Source organism: Ornithorhynchus anatinus, chromosome 14 (genome assembly GCF_004115215.2).
Source record: "Ornithorhynchus anatinus isolate Pmale09 chromosome 14, mOrnAna1.pri.v4, whole genome shotgun sequence".
Lineage (NCBI taxonomy): Eukaryota > Metazoa > Chordata > Mammalia > Monotremata > Ornithorhynchidae > Ornithorhynchus > Ornithorhynchus anatinus.
In genome coordinates this window covers 27,981,671-27,999,013 of record NC_041741.1, presented here as the reverse complement: position 1 = coordinate 27,999,013, position 17,343 = coordinate 27,981,671, and the positions used below count along the sequence as shown (strand labels likewise).

Genomic DNA, 17,343 nt, shown 5'->3' with positions numbered 1-17,343 from the left:
AGGATGTGAAAGAGGTAGGATTTCAAAAAAGGGTGTGAGTGGAGTGTGCATATTGGGGAAGTTGGGGAGAGAAAGATGGAAGGGAGAACTAAGCGAGACGACGTAGGGAAGAGAAGGAGAGGAGAGATCACATGGGGATAAGTGATGGTGTGGGCAACTAAAACGTTTGAAAACCTACAGATTAAATAATGAAAACAGAGATCTTGCATGTGCTAATGTGCATCTCTACATCATAGTCAACAGAGGCTGAAAACTGATGGACGGTATTCACTTTTCAATCTGCTTTCTGAATCGGCTACCCTCTCTATCTAAACTCCCCAAATAGGAAATGCCACTGCATAATGGTTTAGATTATTTTTGTAGTACTAATTGGACAGAAGATTGAACACTGCAAATGTAATTAATGGAACAGTTCTCAAGTTAGACATGCTGGTATAAAAGAATTAAGCCTCTGTGAATTTGCATCATTTCCATAATTACCTGCCTTACCACACTGGTTTTTTTTCTTCTTCCCTTCAGCTTTTCTAATTTCAATTGTGAAGGTCTCGCTAATGTATTATACAGACTCAAAGGGTGCACTTGAAACTTATTCAGTTTGTAATAGAAAAGGCTTTGCACCTAATCTGGACATGGGAGTGAGTTCCATGATTTATATTCTGTAAAGCAAATCAATGTTTCTTAGCCTATAAAAGCAATGGTATACATTAACCGATAAGCTTAGAGTAGTATAAAATTATTCACGTGTTGAGTTGCTAAGTTTAGCGGGAAAAAAAAAAATCTTGGTTTGGACAAAATTCACAAACCAGAGAAAGTTAAGTAAAGTTCAAGTCTCGGCATTTCAAACTGACATAATAATCACACAGCTGAGAAGCAGCGTGGCTCAGTGGATAGAGGCTTTGGAGTCAGAGGTCATGGGTTTGAATCCCGGCTCGGCCACCTGTCAGCTGTGTGACTTTGGGCAAGTCACTTAACTTCTCGGTGCCTCAGTTACCTCATCTGTAAAATGGGGATTAGGACTGGGAGCCCCACGTGGGACAACCCGATTCCCCTGTGTCTACCCCAGCGCTTAGAACGGTGCTCGGCACATAGTGAGCGCTTAACAAATACCGACATTATTATTATTACAGCTAAAGGAGTAACTACCAGGAATATTGAAACATTTAATCTTCGGCTTTAAGGGAAAACTAGTTATTCTATTTGAACCTAGTCCAGAGAATTATTTGATTATTTGATTGGAAATTAAAAAGCAATCCTTCAAATTCTATATTGCTCCCAGTATTCCCAGTACATCAGAGATATCCTTTCAGTTCACAGCATTATTTGAAATCATAAACAACTTTAGGACTACATGCTTTTTGAGCTCCATCTAAAAGGTAAATGCCTCCTCACAGAGCAGAAACCCAGAAGTGACTGTCTAGCATTTAAGTAGAAACATTAGCAATTTTTATTTCATTAAGGATTAAATATCAATTCTCTACCTTGCTTAGGTCATTCATATTGATTTTATCCCATTTCCCCTTTAAGTGAACCTGAAAATTCAGAGAGAAAAATAAAAGCCCAAATGAGAAAGAAGTGCCAGCTCACTACTGGCATTTGCCCCAAACCATAATTCCCTTATGTCTTCAGGGAGGGAGGAAAGGGCTTGCCTAAAATGCCATTGAGGTTTGCAAACATGTAACAAGTTTCAGCTCTGCAAAGAAACCGAAAGCCAGAGTCACTTTATGCTGGTCTTGTTTCGAGTCAAAACTGGGCTAAAGCTAGAATAGAAATTAGTCAGCAAATGATCCTTCAACAACCCAGCCGGCACACTTTGCTACTCTAGCGCTAACCTCGTCACTGCGCCTCAAACTCACCCGTCTCGCCGTCGATCCCTCGCTCACATCCTGCCTCTGGCCTGGAACGCCCTCCTTCCTCAAATCCCACAGACAATTACTCTCCCCCACCCTTCAAAGCTTTATGGATGGCACATCTCATCCAAGTGGCCTGCCCAGACTAAGCCCCACTTTTCCTCAACTCCCATTTCCTTCTGCGTCGCCCTGACTTATTCACTTTTCTCCTTCCCACCTCCCAGCTCCATAGCACTTATATACATATCTGTAATTTTATTTATTTATATGGATGTCTGTCTTCCCCTCTCTAGACTGTAAGCTCATTGTGGGCAGGAAACGTGACTGTTTACTGTAGAGCTCAGTACAATGCTTCCGCACATAGTAAGTGCTCAATAAGTACAACTGACCGACTGAATAATATTCGTTGTGACAATAGCTAAAATCTATCTTGACCTGAAACAACAGTATTTACTCGGCCTGATATCTCTTATTAATACCACCCAGGCCAACACTCTTTCATTCATTCATCCCCCCATTCACGAGCTGTTGCATTTGCAGCCTGTGAAATTCATCCACAGAGGCTCCAGGGACCGGGATGCCAAGCCCAATAGTTGAGAGGCACAGGTCGAGGTGAACTGGAGACTGGAAGTACGTGGAGATTGGATTCTATTTCCATGCCTAGGGCGGGTTCCAGAAAAACGTGGACATCCAATCCTGTCCCAGTCGCAATCTCAGGAAGGGAGAAAAAGCACCCATCGTTAAGTCGGCCTTTTGCCTGGAGTTGCAAGCTTGAAGCCAGACATGAGATTTATCGGGAAGGCTGGGGGATGGGGAGATCAGGAAGAACGTAAGGAAGATGACCGGGGAACTGAGTAAATGAGTCATAGAGAGGACAATAAATAGGAGATGAGAAAGCAGAATAGTTGGAAGAGAGACAAGAAGGCTAGTAGGAAAGAGGGGGAGAAATGGTAGAGGGCAGGGAAAGACAAAATTGGTAACGGGAGACAGAACGGGACAAAAGAGAAAAAGACGATGATACCCTAAACACGTCTAAAACAAAGCACCTCATCTTCCCACGGAACCTTTTCCCATTACTGTAGACAACACTAATACTCTCCTAGAACAAGCCCATAACCTTGGCACTTTCCTCAACTCGACTCTCTCGTTCAACTCAGATATTCAATCTATGCCACACAATCCTATGGGTTCTACCTTTATGGCATCGCTAAAAACCGTCCTTTCCTCTCCACCGGAACTGCTACTTTGCTGAAACCGGCAATCGTCATATCCTGCCTTGACCCGTCTTCTCGACCTCTCTGACTCACGGATCTACCAAATCCAGTCCATACTTCACTCTGCTGCCTGGATCATTTTTCTAAAAAAAGGTTCAGACCACATCTCCCCCCTCCTTAAGAACATCTAGCTCTGTGTTAAACAGAATCTCCTTGCCATCAGCTTTAAAGCACTCACTAAGCTCATCCTACCTTACCTCACTGATTTTCTACTATGGACCGGTCTGCCCACTTGGCTCCTCTGACCGTCCACTTATTCACTGTACCTCGAGCTCTTCTATCTCGTTTCTGACCCCTTGTCCACATCCTCCCTCTGACCTAGAACTCTCTCCCCCTCCATATTTAACAGTCCAGCAGTTTCCCCACATTCATAGCTTTATTAAAATCAAGTCTTCTCTAAGAGACTTTCCCCATTTAAGTCCTTTTCTCCCACTCCCTTCTGTCTCGTCTATGCCCTTAGATCTGTACCCTTTAAGCACTTGATATTCATCTGGCCCTCGGCCCTACAGCGTTTATGAACAAATCTGTAATTTATTTCTGTTAGTGATGCCTTCCCCTCTATCTTTGAGGATAGGGATCATGTCTACCTGCTCTGTTTTACAGTACTCTCCCGAGCATTTAGTAGAGTGTTCTGCACATAGTACGTAGTCAATAAATATCGCTGATTGAAAAGGAGAAAAGAAAGCAATGTTCAAAAAAAAAGAGAACAATGAAATAGTGAGGGATGAAGTCAGTAAGAAAAGGAGACAAGAAAAAGGAAGCACTGTACTAAACGCTTGGGAGAGTACAATATAACAATAAATCACACATTCAATCACAGAAACACATTCCCTGCCCACAACGAGCTTACAGTCTAGAGAACATATGGACAAGGAGGAAATCGGGAATAATGAGTAGACTATTCAAAAACTGGAGCAATACTAAAACCCATGAATGCTTGTCAGATATGTTTTTAATTCCCATAACATTTATGTCCACCATGAAATTTTAAAAAATGAATAGCCCTAACAAATGAATTAAAGCACAGGAAAAGGGGTGAGAAAGGAAGGAGATGAGGTAGACATAGTGATGCAGGATAATATTTTTGTCATTCTGATATTTCATTCCCCGTCACCGAAGGGCTAAAGTTCTCAAACCCCCACACTCACTAAACCTAAATAAATCTCTCTCAGTAAAACATGCTAAATCATCTACTATATTTCCACACTCAGATACTGCAATTGATTTTTTTTTTTTATAGTGTGAGTTTACAAGAGCCAGACCAAACCTTATAGGTGAACATTAGTTACATTGCCAAGTCATTCAACTCCCAAACCGCTTATAAGAAAAATGTAAAATAATATATCATTTCAATCTGTGACCTTTGGACAGTTGATATTTCACCCCACCTCCAACGCTGAAGCACTTATATACATATCTTTAAATTACATATTATAAATTATTCATATTAATGTCTGTCTTGCCCTCCAGATTGTAAGCTCTTTATTGGCAGGGAACATGTCTGTTATTTCGGTTGCTTTGTACTCTCCCAAGCACTTAGAATAGTACTCTGTATAGAGTTAGTGCTCAATAAATATAACTGAGTGATTGACATCACCCTCACTAGAAGGAGAGTCAACGTGAACAAACAATAATCTTCAAAATGTGTTCCGCTGAAATGGGTTCAGCTTAAGAATCAATACGGACAGGCTTTTCAAAAGATTCTGAAGAAGGAAAAATATATTACTGCTGCTATGGCTAAAATGAGAGTTCACTGTATAGAGTATGGCAGCATTTGAGGTAAAACAGTGAACGAGCAAGGTGAGTTATCCAAGCTTGACTAAAACCTCCAAATTATTTTAGTAATGGCTCGAAAACCCTATTTAAAGAGTAACAAATCTGTGCATTAGATTTTGGAAGAGGGCCAACCGAGAAGATTCCTCAGTAATTGAAGGCCACGGGAGCCAAAGTTCACTTACTTTGTAAATAGAAGGTACGATCTGGTGCATTTTCAACTTGTGAAAAACAAAGACATCGTACGCTGCCGAAACTGCGAGAACGGTCACTCCTTGTTCTTTCCACAACATACTGGACCCAGCACACAGTCCTGCCCCCACAAACCAACCCCACGTCTGCAGTGAATAGCCTCTCGTAGAGCAGTGTTTAACGTAGCACAGCAAGGAGAGCAGGAAGAAGAAAGAGGCCCCGACGTCAGCCCTTCCCACGATGCCGGCTACTGCCTCGGTGTGGATTGGGTGTGAGGCAAAGAGTAACCCAACCAGCAGGGTCCAAGATCCATCCCCAAGCAGTATCCTGGAGAAACTCGTGAAGAGGCTCGTAACCGCAGCGTGTAACAGGACATTTACAAGATGGTAGCTCCAGGGATTGAGACCTCCAATGGCATGGTTAAAGCGAAAAGACAGAGTGCAGAGCGGCCGGTAGGACTTGTGACTGCCGCTGTGTGTCAGAAGGGTCCCCCAGAAATCATTATAGAAAATGTGGGTCCAGGGTGTTTCGGGGAGGAGATCCTGATTTGTCTTGATTGCACGGCTAAAAAACAAAACAAAAAAACAACAAAAAAATTAAAACTAAGTTATACAAGTAGGCAAGCATAATCGCATTCTGAAATTATTGGCTTCTCCCCTGTCACTACGATCCATTTTTTCACGCAGCTTTGGCCGGTGACCTCTCACAACTGACGCTTGTCCATCATTCCACCATTGAGAAGTAGTGGGGTTTAGTGGAAAGAGCATGGGCTTGGGAGTCGGAGGTCGTGGGTTCTAATCCCGGCTCCGTCACTTATCAGCTGTGTGCCATCGGGCAAATCACTTAACTTCTCTGTGCCTCAGTTACCTCATCTGTCAAATGGAGATGAAGACCGTGAACCCCAGGTGGGACAACCTGATCACCTTGTATCTTCCCCTGTTTTTAGAACAGTGCTTGGCATACAGTAAGCGCTTAACAAAAACTGTCATCAACATCTTGATTCTATTTATCTCGATTCTATTTATTGCTATTGTTCTTGTCTGTCCGTCTCCCCCGATTCGACTGTAAGCCCGTCAAAGGGCAGGGACTGTATCTGTACCGATTTGTACATTCCAAGCGCTCAGTACAGTGCTCTGCACACAGCACTCATTCAATAGTGTTTATTGAGCACTTTCTATGTGCAGAGCACTGTACTAAGCGCTTGGAATGTACAAATCGGCAACAGATAGAGACAGTCCCTGCCCAATTGACGGGCTCAAAGTCTAATCGGGGTAGAAAGACAGACAAAAACAATAGCAATAAATAGAATCAAGGGATGTACATCTCATTAAAACAATAGCAATAAATAGAATCAAGGGGATGTATATTTCATTAACAAAACAGATAGGGTAATAAAAATATATACAAACGAGTGGACGAGCACAGCGCTGAGGGGAGGGGAAGGGAGAGGGGGAGGAGCAGAGGGAAAGGTGGGGGGAAGGGGGCTTAGCTGAGGGGAGGTGAAGGGGGATAGAGAGGCAGCAGAGGGAGCAGAGGGAAAAGGGGAAGCTCAGTCTGGGAAGGCCTCTTGGAGGAGGTGAGCTCTCAATGGGGCTTTGAAGAAGGGAAGAGAATCAGTTTGGCGGAGGTGAGGAGGGAGGGCATTCCAGGACAGAGGGAGGACGTGGCCCGGGGGTCGACGGCGGGACAGGCGAGACCGAGGGACGGTGAGGAGGTGGGCGGCAGAGGAGCGGAGCGTGCGGGGCGGGCGGTAGAGAGAGAGAAGGGAGGAGAGGTAGGAGGGGGCAAGGTGATGGAGAGCCTCGAAGCCTAGAGTGAGGAGTTTTTGTTTGGAGCGGAGGTCGATAGGCAACCACTGGAGGTTTTTAAGAAGGGGAGTGACATGCCCAGAGCGTTTCTGCAGGAAGATGAGCCGGGCAGTGGAATGAAGAATAGACCGGAGCGGGGAGAGACAGGAGGAAGGGAGATCGGAGAAAAGGCTGAGACAATAATCCAACCGGGATATTATGAGAGCCTGTACCAGTAAGATAGCCATTTGGGTGGAGAGGAAAGGGTGGATCTTGTAAGCTAATAAATCTGACTAACTGACTGACCAAGAATTGTTCTTAAATAAGGAGTCAAACAAAGGAGCCCTTATTTCATGTATTTTTCTGGCAGGGAAAATTGAAGAAGCACTTTCTCAGAAGACTCAGATTAATTGAACGGATTACTTGAGAAGCAGATTGGCCTACTGCAAAAAGCAGGGGCCTAGGAGTCAGAGGACCTGGGTTCTAATTCTCACTCCACCACTTGTCTGCTGTGTGACCTCTGGTAAATGACAACTTCTCTGGGCCTCAGTTCCCTCATCTGCAAAATGGGAATTCAATACCTATTCTCCCTCTTCACTTCAACTGTGAGCCCCATTTGGGGCCTGATTATGTTGTATCTACCCCAGCACTTAGTACAGTCCTTGGCACATAGCAAGCGCTTAACAAATATCAAAATCATAATCATCATTATTATTAAGGAAGGGATAAAGGCAAAGGGGAGATGTTGAGCAAGAAGGTGGTTGGGAGGGAAAAGAGTTGGAAACCAAGTTTAGGGACCAAATTAACTGAGGCTCCAATGCTATATCAGTACATTCTGACTTTGAATTTTGTTTTTTTATTTTAAAAAAAGACTAGGATACAAGAGCTATTAGAAGTCTCCATATTGACTTTGTGTTCCAATAAATTTCCATATAAATTGGCTTTAAAACATTATAAGCAGATGTTATTCAGGATCCATTAAATTAAAACACTCTTCACCGACATTCATCGGCATCTAACCCAGGAGCAATTGTTTAAGACTTGATGAGTTATAATTAAAATTTAAAAGAAACGTGAAAAGGCGGCAAATTACCAAACAATTTTCTTGGAGAAAACCAATCTCTAAATAATTCAGAACTCATACCTAATTGGCCTCTTGTGCCAAAGTTTTCATTTAGATGTTAATATGAAAATCATAGGCCTGAACAAGCAACAGCATATTAGCTCAGTATCATGTGCCTATTTATTAGGCTAGTGCAGTCAACACTTAGGAGTTAAACTTTCTGGAACAAGCCTGACCTAGTTCAGTTAATGCAGCTTTGGCTGACAGCAACATTTACCGAGTACAATGGCCCCACCTTCAGCTTTTCATTTCCGAAATGGACTAGATTCATATTTTCACTGCTGCCTTCTCTACCAACCAAATTCGTCCTGGTGAGTCTCTTAAGCAAGGCCAACACATTATCATAGAGATGTCCTGCTCAATTCATTTATACACGAGTTTAAAAAGCATAAATCCTCATTGCCCATAAAATCCCAATTTCTACAAATTAAGTACATAGATTAAAACAAAGACAGAGATCCCAAATTGATAATCAGCACGAACCTAAACCTTAAATCGGGAAGAGGTTGAATCAGTGTGTGGGTACTTAGACGGTAATCAGGCTGTCTCATGTGGGGCTCACAATCTTAATCCCCATTTTATAGATGAGGTAACTGAGGCACAGAGAAGTTCAATGGCTTGCCCGAGGTCACACAGCAGACAAGTGCAGGAGCTGGGATTAGAATCCCAAGCCCGTGCCGTTTCCACTAAGCAACGCTGCTTCTCTGAGTTCAATCCCACAGGGCTGGAAGACACATTTCCTGCCCACGACACCTTGTGCAATGTAAGTATAAAAATGACTTCTAAAGAAGCACATACCAAAAAAATCATTCTTTTGTCAATGTCCCAAAGTCGAAGGTGGGAAAGATTATTAGATGTACTTTTGGCTATTTTCACTTCTAGAGGTTTATTAAAAAGAGATATCTAGGCTAACTAGTGTCCTGATGATATTAGCCTTCATCATATTCAATGCAACACCCTGAAAAAAGTGCCGAGTGGATGGCAGTGATCCAGGTGCTATAAGGATTATACATTAAAGAGAAGTCAGACTCCCTGGACTCAAGGAAAAGCTTAATAACACTGAGTGAGCTGAATGAAGAGCATCAATGTAATACCTTTCAAGTGATACATTCTTTAGTGAAAGAATTGCTCCACTCTATTAAATAACACTTTTGAATGAGTTTTCAATTGAAGGGAATGGTCGTTTTCTCCCCCCTCTGAAAGTCACAAATAATAGATAATTTAAAAAGATACAGTCTCACATCTTAGAAGAAGGTTCATAATTTCTGCCTTTATCACAGATGGAAAAAATAATTTTCTCGGCTAACTACTATTTCAAGAATTCAAAAGAGGCAACAGATCCTTAAAAAATTAAAAACCGACACATAATTCAGACATTATCGCAGCTCACATAGTTACTAGCTCACTGTGGGCAGGGAATGTTTCTGTTATATTGTTCACTCATTCAATCATAGTCATTGAGCACTTACCATTCATTCATTCAATCAATCATATTTACTGAGCACTTACTGTTACCGATCTGTACCTTCCAAGCGCTCAGTACAGTGTTCTGCACATAGTAAGCACTCAATAAATACTACTGAATGAATGAATGAGAGTACAATATAACAACAAATAGACACATTCGTCTCCACAACGAGCTCACAGTCTAGAGGGGGAGACGGACATTAATATAAATAAATAAATTACAGATATATTTCGATATATACATATGTGCTGTGGTGATGGGAGGGAGGATGAATGAAAGAGCAAGTAAGAGCAGTGCAGAAGGGAGTGGAAGAAGAGAGGAAGGCTTAGGGAAGGCTTCTTGGAGATGTGTCTTCAATAAGGTTTTGAAGTGGGGGAACAGCAATTATGTGTGTGTGATATGAGAAGGGAAGGCATTCCAGGACAGAGGCAGGATGGGGGCGAGAGGTCAGCGGCGAGATAGACGAGATCGAGGAACAGTGAAAAGGTTAGCATTAGGGGAACCAAGTGTGCGGGCGGGGTGCATAGCACTAAGCATTTGGGAGAGTACAGTACAACAATAAACATTACCTACCCACAACAAGCTTACAGTCCAGAGAGAGGAGAGAGGAGAGCAGAGATGGGAAGGCCAGAAGTGCCACACAGTCTCATGCCAAGCTTGTCCTTTCAGACCTCAATTACATGCTTCCAGCAAGCTCAGAGCAAGTGGTTTTCAGCCAGGAGTTCCAGTTGAGCTGTAGTAGTGATTCCGGAGATGTGCTCCTCCCACACACCCCACCACCCATTTATTAATGCTATTTGTTAAGCACTTACTTTGTGTCAAATACTGTTCTAAGCGCTGAGGTAGAATAAGTTAATCAGGATCCCACCTGCCCCATATGGGGTTCACAGTCAAGTAGACAGACATTGAATCCCCATTTTACAGTTGAGGCAATTGAGGGACAGAGAATTTAAACGATTTGCCCAAGATCACACAAGACAGCAAGTGGAAGAGCCAGGATTAGAAACCAGGTCCTTTGGCTCCAAAATAAAACACCGTGGTATTATCCATTAGGTCCTTTGAATGAACTGATATTCGGAGACTGCTCTGAACCCAGAAATGTCTGGACTGATGATGCTGGGTACTTTCATTTCCATGAAAATATACGTAATATTCTACTCTCCCTGAAATACACTGAAATACTTTCCCTGAAATCCTGACAATATCGATCTATCTATTGGATCCTTTCCTGAAATGATTTCGAGAATAAAAGATTCTTAAATACCAAGGGGCCTTAGAAAATGAAGTCAGCAAAAGGTGCTAGCAATCCTTCAGAGAGGAAACAGGCTTACATAAAACCAATAACTAACCTACACATTCATAGTATAAAATCTAATAAAAAAACATGCCCGGTCAATATTCCGCCTGCATCCCTTCGTCTGTGAAACTACGGGAGGCTTTATATGTTTATATCCATCTGAGAAAATCAGACTTTGAACATATTGCAGTAACAAACACGCAAAACGTGGGGAGTTTCACTAGAATTGCCTGTGATGACAGGATACGCAGACATCTCTGCAATAAAATCCGTCTCAGACCTAAATAAGAAAGTATTTCTAAATACTAGAATAAAGAGGACTGATGAAAAACAGATATGCTTAGGCGAAAACACCCTAATTGAAAACTAACACAAACTTACAAATACCTTGTGAGCAACCACCAGCAACTTTCTAATTTATCATAGAAAGCAATAGGAATCTCATCCCAGGCTTGGGCGAAGGGAAAGACAAAAGTATATACTTTCACTGGACTTCCAAGATACTGTGTGTTATGCACACATTTGTTTCTTTGCCCAAAGTTCTCTGATCCAGAAATAAAATAACCCTTGGGATACCTCGTGTTTCTTATTAAGCTTATCTAATCATCTCTGTTCGGGCCTCCGATTCTTTTTAAAAAAGCAGGGGGAGTCAAATGGCCCTGGGATTTAAGAACCGAGAGTTTTTTTGGTGTTTTTAATTTTCTTTTCACACGAGTACATGCTAGCAGAAAAAACTGGCACACTTTTAACAAGGCTTAATAATAAGAGGAAGTCTGGTTAATTAGGCAGAATGGTGGTAGGAAAGTAAGGAGGCTAGAGAGAGAGGGCAGGAAGACAGAAGGAAAGGGAAGAAGGGAGAGGGACAGAGGAAAGACCAAAGGAATGAGGGGAGATGGCAGACGGGAAAAGGAGAGACGATCCTGGATTCATTCGATCGTATTTATTGAGCACTTACTGTGAGGATGACCAGACAGTGCATGATGAGGCACAGGGGCAAAGGGGAGGGGAAAGGCAGAGAAGAAAACGGTTTCATGATTTCTACAAAAATGGCTCAATATGCTTTCAGCTGTCCCTTGCTGCCACCAGCTGGTCCAAGTGGCACTGGCCTAGCGCGGGTCCGGCCAGTCGAGTCGAGGTCCTTGCCGGCTGACCGGGGCAATAGAGGAGGATGGGGGTCCCGGTTCATTCAGTCATTCATTCATTCAATCATATTTACTGAGCGTTTACTGTGTGCAGACCACTGTACTAAGCGCTTGGGAGAATACAATAGAACGATAAACAGACACAATCCCTGCCCACGACGAGCTCGCAGTCTAGAGGGGCGAGGCAGACATTAATATAAATGAATAATTCTCCGGGCTCTCCAGCATGATAACAGTGCAGCAGCAAGAGTTCCAGCGGGCCACTTAAGACAGACCCCCATCCAGCGTCCTCCGGGCCACCCAGGAGGAAGCGACAGTGGCCACCGCACCCAGCATGGAGGCCCTGGTCCATCTGTAGAATCGTGAAAGGAAAAGAGCTGCCAGCTTGGCCAGAAAGGCACAATTCCAGCTGCGCCATAAACTACCGTCATGCAAGGCGCCAGGAGGGCTTGAATAACGTAGTGCCTCTACCTTGGTCAAACAAAGGGAGAAGCCTAAAGGAGTAACTCTGGGCAAGACTGTAAGCCCGTCATCGGGCAGGGGTCGTCTCTGTTGTCGAATTGTACATTCCGAGCGCTTAGTACAGTGCTCTGCACATAGTAAGCGCTCAATAAATACTACTGAATGAATTTTGGGTAGCAAGACAAAACCCTGAATTTGTGACTGCCCACTTGGGTTGTATGGTCACGTTGATGAGGGTCAGTAAACAACTACATGTTATCATCTAGGATCTGGATTAGAATCCCAGGCCCTTCTGATTCCCAGTGCGGTTGAGTCTTCCAGAACTCACTCACTCAATCATACTCCCTGAGCAATTACTGTGTGCAGAGCACTGTATTAAGCGCTTAGGAGAGTACAATATAACAGACACAACCCCTGCCCACAATGACCTAAAGCTAGCCATGCTACATCCTGACCTACGGCACAGAAATGAGAGCTCGGTGGAAATACCTTAAAGGCCTTGTCACTATGCACAAATTGGGCCTCCTGTTTATTTTATTTTATAGGATTTGTTAAGCGCTTACTATGGTGTCAGGCCCTGCTGTAAGCGCTGGGGTAGGTAACAGATAGTCGGGTTGGACATAGTCTCTGTCCCACATGGTCTTAATACCATTTTACAGATGAGGAACTGAGGACCTGAGAAAGTGAAGTGACTTGCCCAAGGTCACAAAGCAGACAAGTGACGGAGCCGGGATGCAGAAACCATGACCTTCTGACTCCCAGGCCCGTTGCCCTATCCACTAGGCCCGTGCATGCCCTGCCCACAAAGAGCTTACAGTATGGATAATAATTATACTATTTGTTAAATGTTTACAGGTATTATACTAAGCACTGTAGTGAATACAAGCAATTGGGTTGGACATAGTCCCTGTCCCAGTCTCAATCCCCATTTTACAAATGAGGAAACTGAGGCACAGAGAAGTCAAGTGACTTGTCCAACGTCACAGAGCAGACAAGTGGCAGAGCCAGGATCGGAACTCAGGCCCTTCTGACTCATAGGCCTGTCTTCATATACTGAAGAGTATAGGGTCCTTAGTTTTTGATCTCCAAAATAGTAAAGAGGAAAAGTATCATGACATTACGTCGGCAAGAAAGCGGAACTTCTAAAGTGCCATTTCTTCTGAGAAAGCCTTAGCCTCCAAGCTACAAATTTTAGGAGTTTATTCTTTTTTTTATGGTCCCGTCGAACGCTTACTATGTGTCATGCACTGTACTAGGCACGAAGGTAGATTCAAGATAATCAGGTTGGACATATTCCCCGCCTCACAGGAGGACTCATGGCGTAAATTAGAAGGAGGAGGATTTTAATCCCCATTTTACACATGAGGTACCTGAGACACAGGGGACATAAGTGACTTGCCCAGGGTCACACAGCAGAACAGTGGCAGAATCCAGGTCCTCCGGCTCCCAGGCCTGTGGAAGCAGCGTGGCTCAGTGGAAAGAGCCTGGGCTTCGGAGTCAGAGGTCATGGGTTCGACTCCCTGGCTCTGCCACTTGTCAGCTGTGTGACTGTGGGCCGTCACTTCACTTCTCTGTGCCTCAGTTACCTCATCTGTAAAATGGGGATAACTGTGAGCCTCACGTGGGACAACCTGATGACCCTGTATCTACCCCAGGGCTTAGAAACAGTGCTCAGCACATAGTAAGCGCTTAACAAATACCAACATTATTATTATTATTATTATTACAATAGACCAAGTCATCTCTCCTGATATACATGCAAATGTTACTGATCTTAGCATAGTAGCCAGTACCTGCCCTGTGTGAATTATTTTCTGCCCATTATCATTATAAACATGATTTTACGATATAACACTTATTAAAGCCCAAAACCTTTTGCCTTTATACTTGAGGCTCCATACACTGGGACATCTAGAACCTTAAAACACGCTGAGCTCTAATGCTCCCAGCTAAACGTCTCAGCCCCGAGGACCTGCATGTGCTCGGAGAGATATGACTTGTTTCGGGGTGTTCAGCCTCAACTCCAGTAGGGGACTAACTCCAACTGCTAGAAACCCCTCCGTTTCTAGACTGTGCCGACAGAGCTGCACCGTGGAATAAAAAAAGGGCAGACTCTCTCTGGTTATAATAATAATGATAATATTTGTAATATTTAAGTGTTTACTATGTGCCAGAGCTGGGGGAAATATAGTCTAAATTAGGGAACATTCCTTTCTCCAACACTTGCCTGCCTGCAAAAGTGACCCCAATCTAGGAAAAAACGGTTGTGTGCTTTGTCTGGATGTGAGGGTTTTTTTCCTAATGCAGGTTACGGAAGGAGAAAAAAACCCTGTACGAAATGAGAACAGGAGTCAGGTTCTGATCTTAGCGCGGCTGGAGCTGGCTGAAATCCTGCTGCAGGGATCACCACCATGAATAAGGAATTCATACAACTCCATTTCCACAGACACACTGGAAAAAAGTGCTAGTTGTGCACCCATCTTTTCATACCCCGGACACATTCCCGCTGAGACTATCTTTGGCCTGACCCTTCCAATAGAAAGGAAAACAGTATACATTAAACATCTTATTTCTCTGTGAATGAAAATGACCTGACAAAAATACTTATTTTTAACTTTCTCAATGTAAAAAGACAAAAATATTGGTTCCAGGTTCACTCATTCTCTTTTGGTGATGACCTGGATTGGCAGTAGAGCAGGATATTAAATCAGCACATCTGAATGTTCAGGAAAAAGCAGTGCTGTGGTCACCATCATGGTTACTTCACTTAAAATATACCAATCTCTGCATTGAGCAAGTTCTATTAAAGCTCCCGGGAGATGGAGAGAGCAAGCCAATGATCTCCTAATAATTATAATATCTTGGGGTGAATACTGAAGACGAGTCCATCTCCTAGTGAGAAGTATAACAGTGACATTGTAAAGTCACTAGGCCCCTTGAGAAAGGAAACCTCAGCTATGCTATCTCTAAAACGTAATAGATCACCAGAGAAAGCCAATTTTCAAAGTTCCAGCACAATAGAAACTTTTACTTTCAGACAACTAAGATAGTGGGAAATGTATTCTCTCCTATCTTAATATCTGCTCATTCCTTCTCCCACAAAAATCCCCTATCTTATTGTATCTCAAATTTTGACACCGTGTGCATTTTTGAGAGAAACAGCATGACCTAATGAAAAAGATCACAGAGCTGGAAGACAGAGGACTTGGTTTCTAATCCTGGGTTTGTCCCTTGCCTATGTGACCTTGGACACGTCACTTAACTTCTCTGTAGCTCAGTTTCTTGATCTGTAAAATGGGCATTTACTATATACTCTCCCTCCTACTTTGTCTTCATGTGGAACAAGGATTGTATCCCTTCTGATTATCTTGTATCTATCCCAGCACTTGTATAAATGTTTGGCACATAATGAGCACTTAAATATAACAATTATTATTATTGTATTGTACTTTCCCAAACAATTTGGTGTTCTGCAGCCTGTTAAGAACTCGGAAAATACCATTGATCATTTACTAATATTAATAATAAGGTTGGTATTTGTTAAGTGCTTACTATGTGCAGAGCACTGTTCTAAGCGCTGGGGGAGATACAGGGTAATCGGGTTGTCCCAAGTGAGGCTCACAGTTAATCGCCATTTTACAGATGAGGTAACTGAGGCCCAGAGAAGTGAAGTGACTTGCCCACAGTCACACAGCTGACAAGTGGCAGAGCCGGGATTCTAACCCACGACCTCTGACTCCCAATCCCGGGCTCTTTCCACTGAGCCACATTGCTTCTCTAGTATTGGTATTTCAAATAAAGCATAGGAACTTCAGTTTGCATGAAACATTTGAATAAAACAGCATCATAAACATCTTCATCTCCTTCCAAAAGCAACTGGTTTTGCATAAAAAAAAGTTAAAACGAAAAGAAAAAACTTAACATAGAAGGCATAGGCTTTAGATCTTCTTTTATTATGCACAATAAGGCAGAAACTTGTTTAAATGGGAATCGATTCATATGGCATGTGAAAGACCAAGGGCCTCCACAGTTCTAAAGATCAACAGTTGTATTAGAAATTACTGAGACCAGAAACTTCCACCATAATTTCTAAGAAGATCCAGGTGTTATCACCAGAACAGAAAATTTTTAGTGTAAGCACATTAAACTGTGAATCCAGCTTCAACCCTACAATTGGGAATCACATGCTGAAAGCGATTATCACTGGAGTAAAATACGCAAGGCAACTACCTTGCAACCATGCTCAAAAGTCTTTTTACAAATGATACTGCAGGTTTAATAATAATGTTGGTACTTGTTAAGAGCTATGTGCAGAGCGCTGTTCTAAGCGCTGGGGTAGATTCAGGTTGTCCCATGTGAGGCTCCCAGTCTTCATCCCCATTTCGCAGATGAAGGAACTGAGGCACAGAGAAGTTAAGTGACTTGCCCACAGTCACACAGCTGACAAGTGGCAGAGCTGGGATTCGAACCCAAGACCTCTGACTCCCAAGCCTGCGCTCTTTCCATTGAGCCACGCTCAACTGATCCAGGCTCGTGTCTACTGGACAGCCGCCTTTACCAGAGCCAACGTCTTGCCAACAAGAGATAGCTTTAGACTAGAGTCACTTGGGTCGGGCGGACGACCTGAGAATTTACAGAGAAGGCGGTGATAGTTCCAGGCAGGCAGCCCCGATACAGGCAACAAGAATGAGTAGGTAACGGGGCTGGAAAAGACGTTTCTCTCCGATAGAACAAACCCTTCCAACCTGAACCTGACTGACCTTTCCAGTGGATACCTGTGCCAGATGAATCAAGGTGGAAAGGGTGCTAATAAATGGGTCCACATCCATCAGTTAAAACTGTCTCTGTGATCCACAGGTGGACCTGGTCGGTGAACTTGGGAGTCTATATCGATCGGACCCTCAAGGACAATTCCAGAGTCTGTGGACATCTGTGTGAAACCATCATGTCCCACTTGATTTTTTTTACGGTATTTGTT

The 17,343-nt window shown here is 43.2% G+C and overlaps 1 protein-coding gene across 1 annotated transcript in view; it reads right to left on the bottom strand.

The window, feature by feature from the left end:
• TMTC2 (transmembrane O-mannosyltransferase targeting cadherins 2) overlaps nucleotides 1–17,343 on the bottom strand; it is a 342,425-nt gene that overhangs the window by 217,154 nt on the left and 107,928 nt on the right. The window contains exon 2 of the mRNA XM_029078947.2: nucleotides 5,080–5,650. Within this exon, the coding sequence (XP_028934780.1) occupies nucleotides 5,080–5,650 (571 nt within the window). The remainder of the gene's footprint in view (nucleotides 1–5,079; nucleotides 5,651–17,343) is intronic.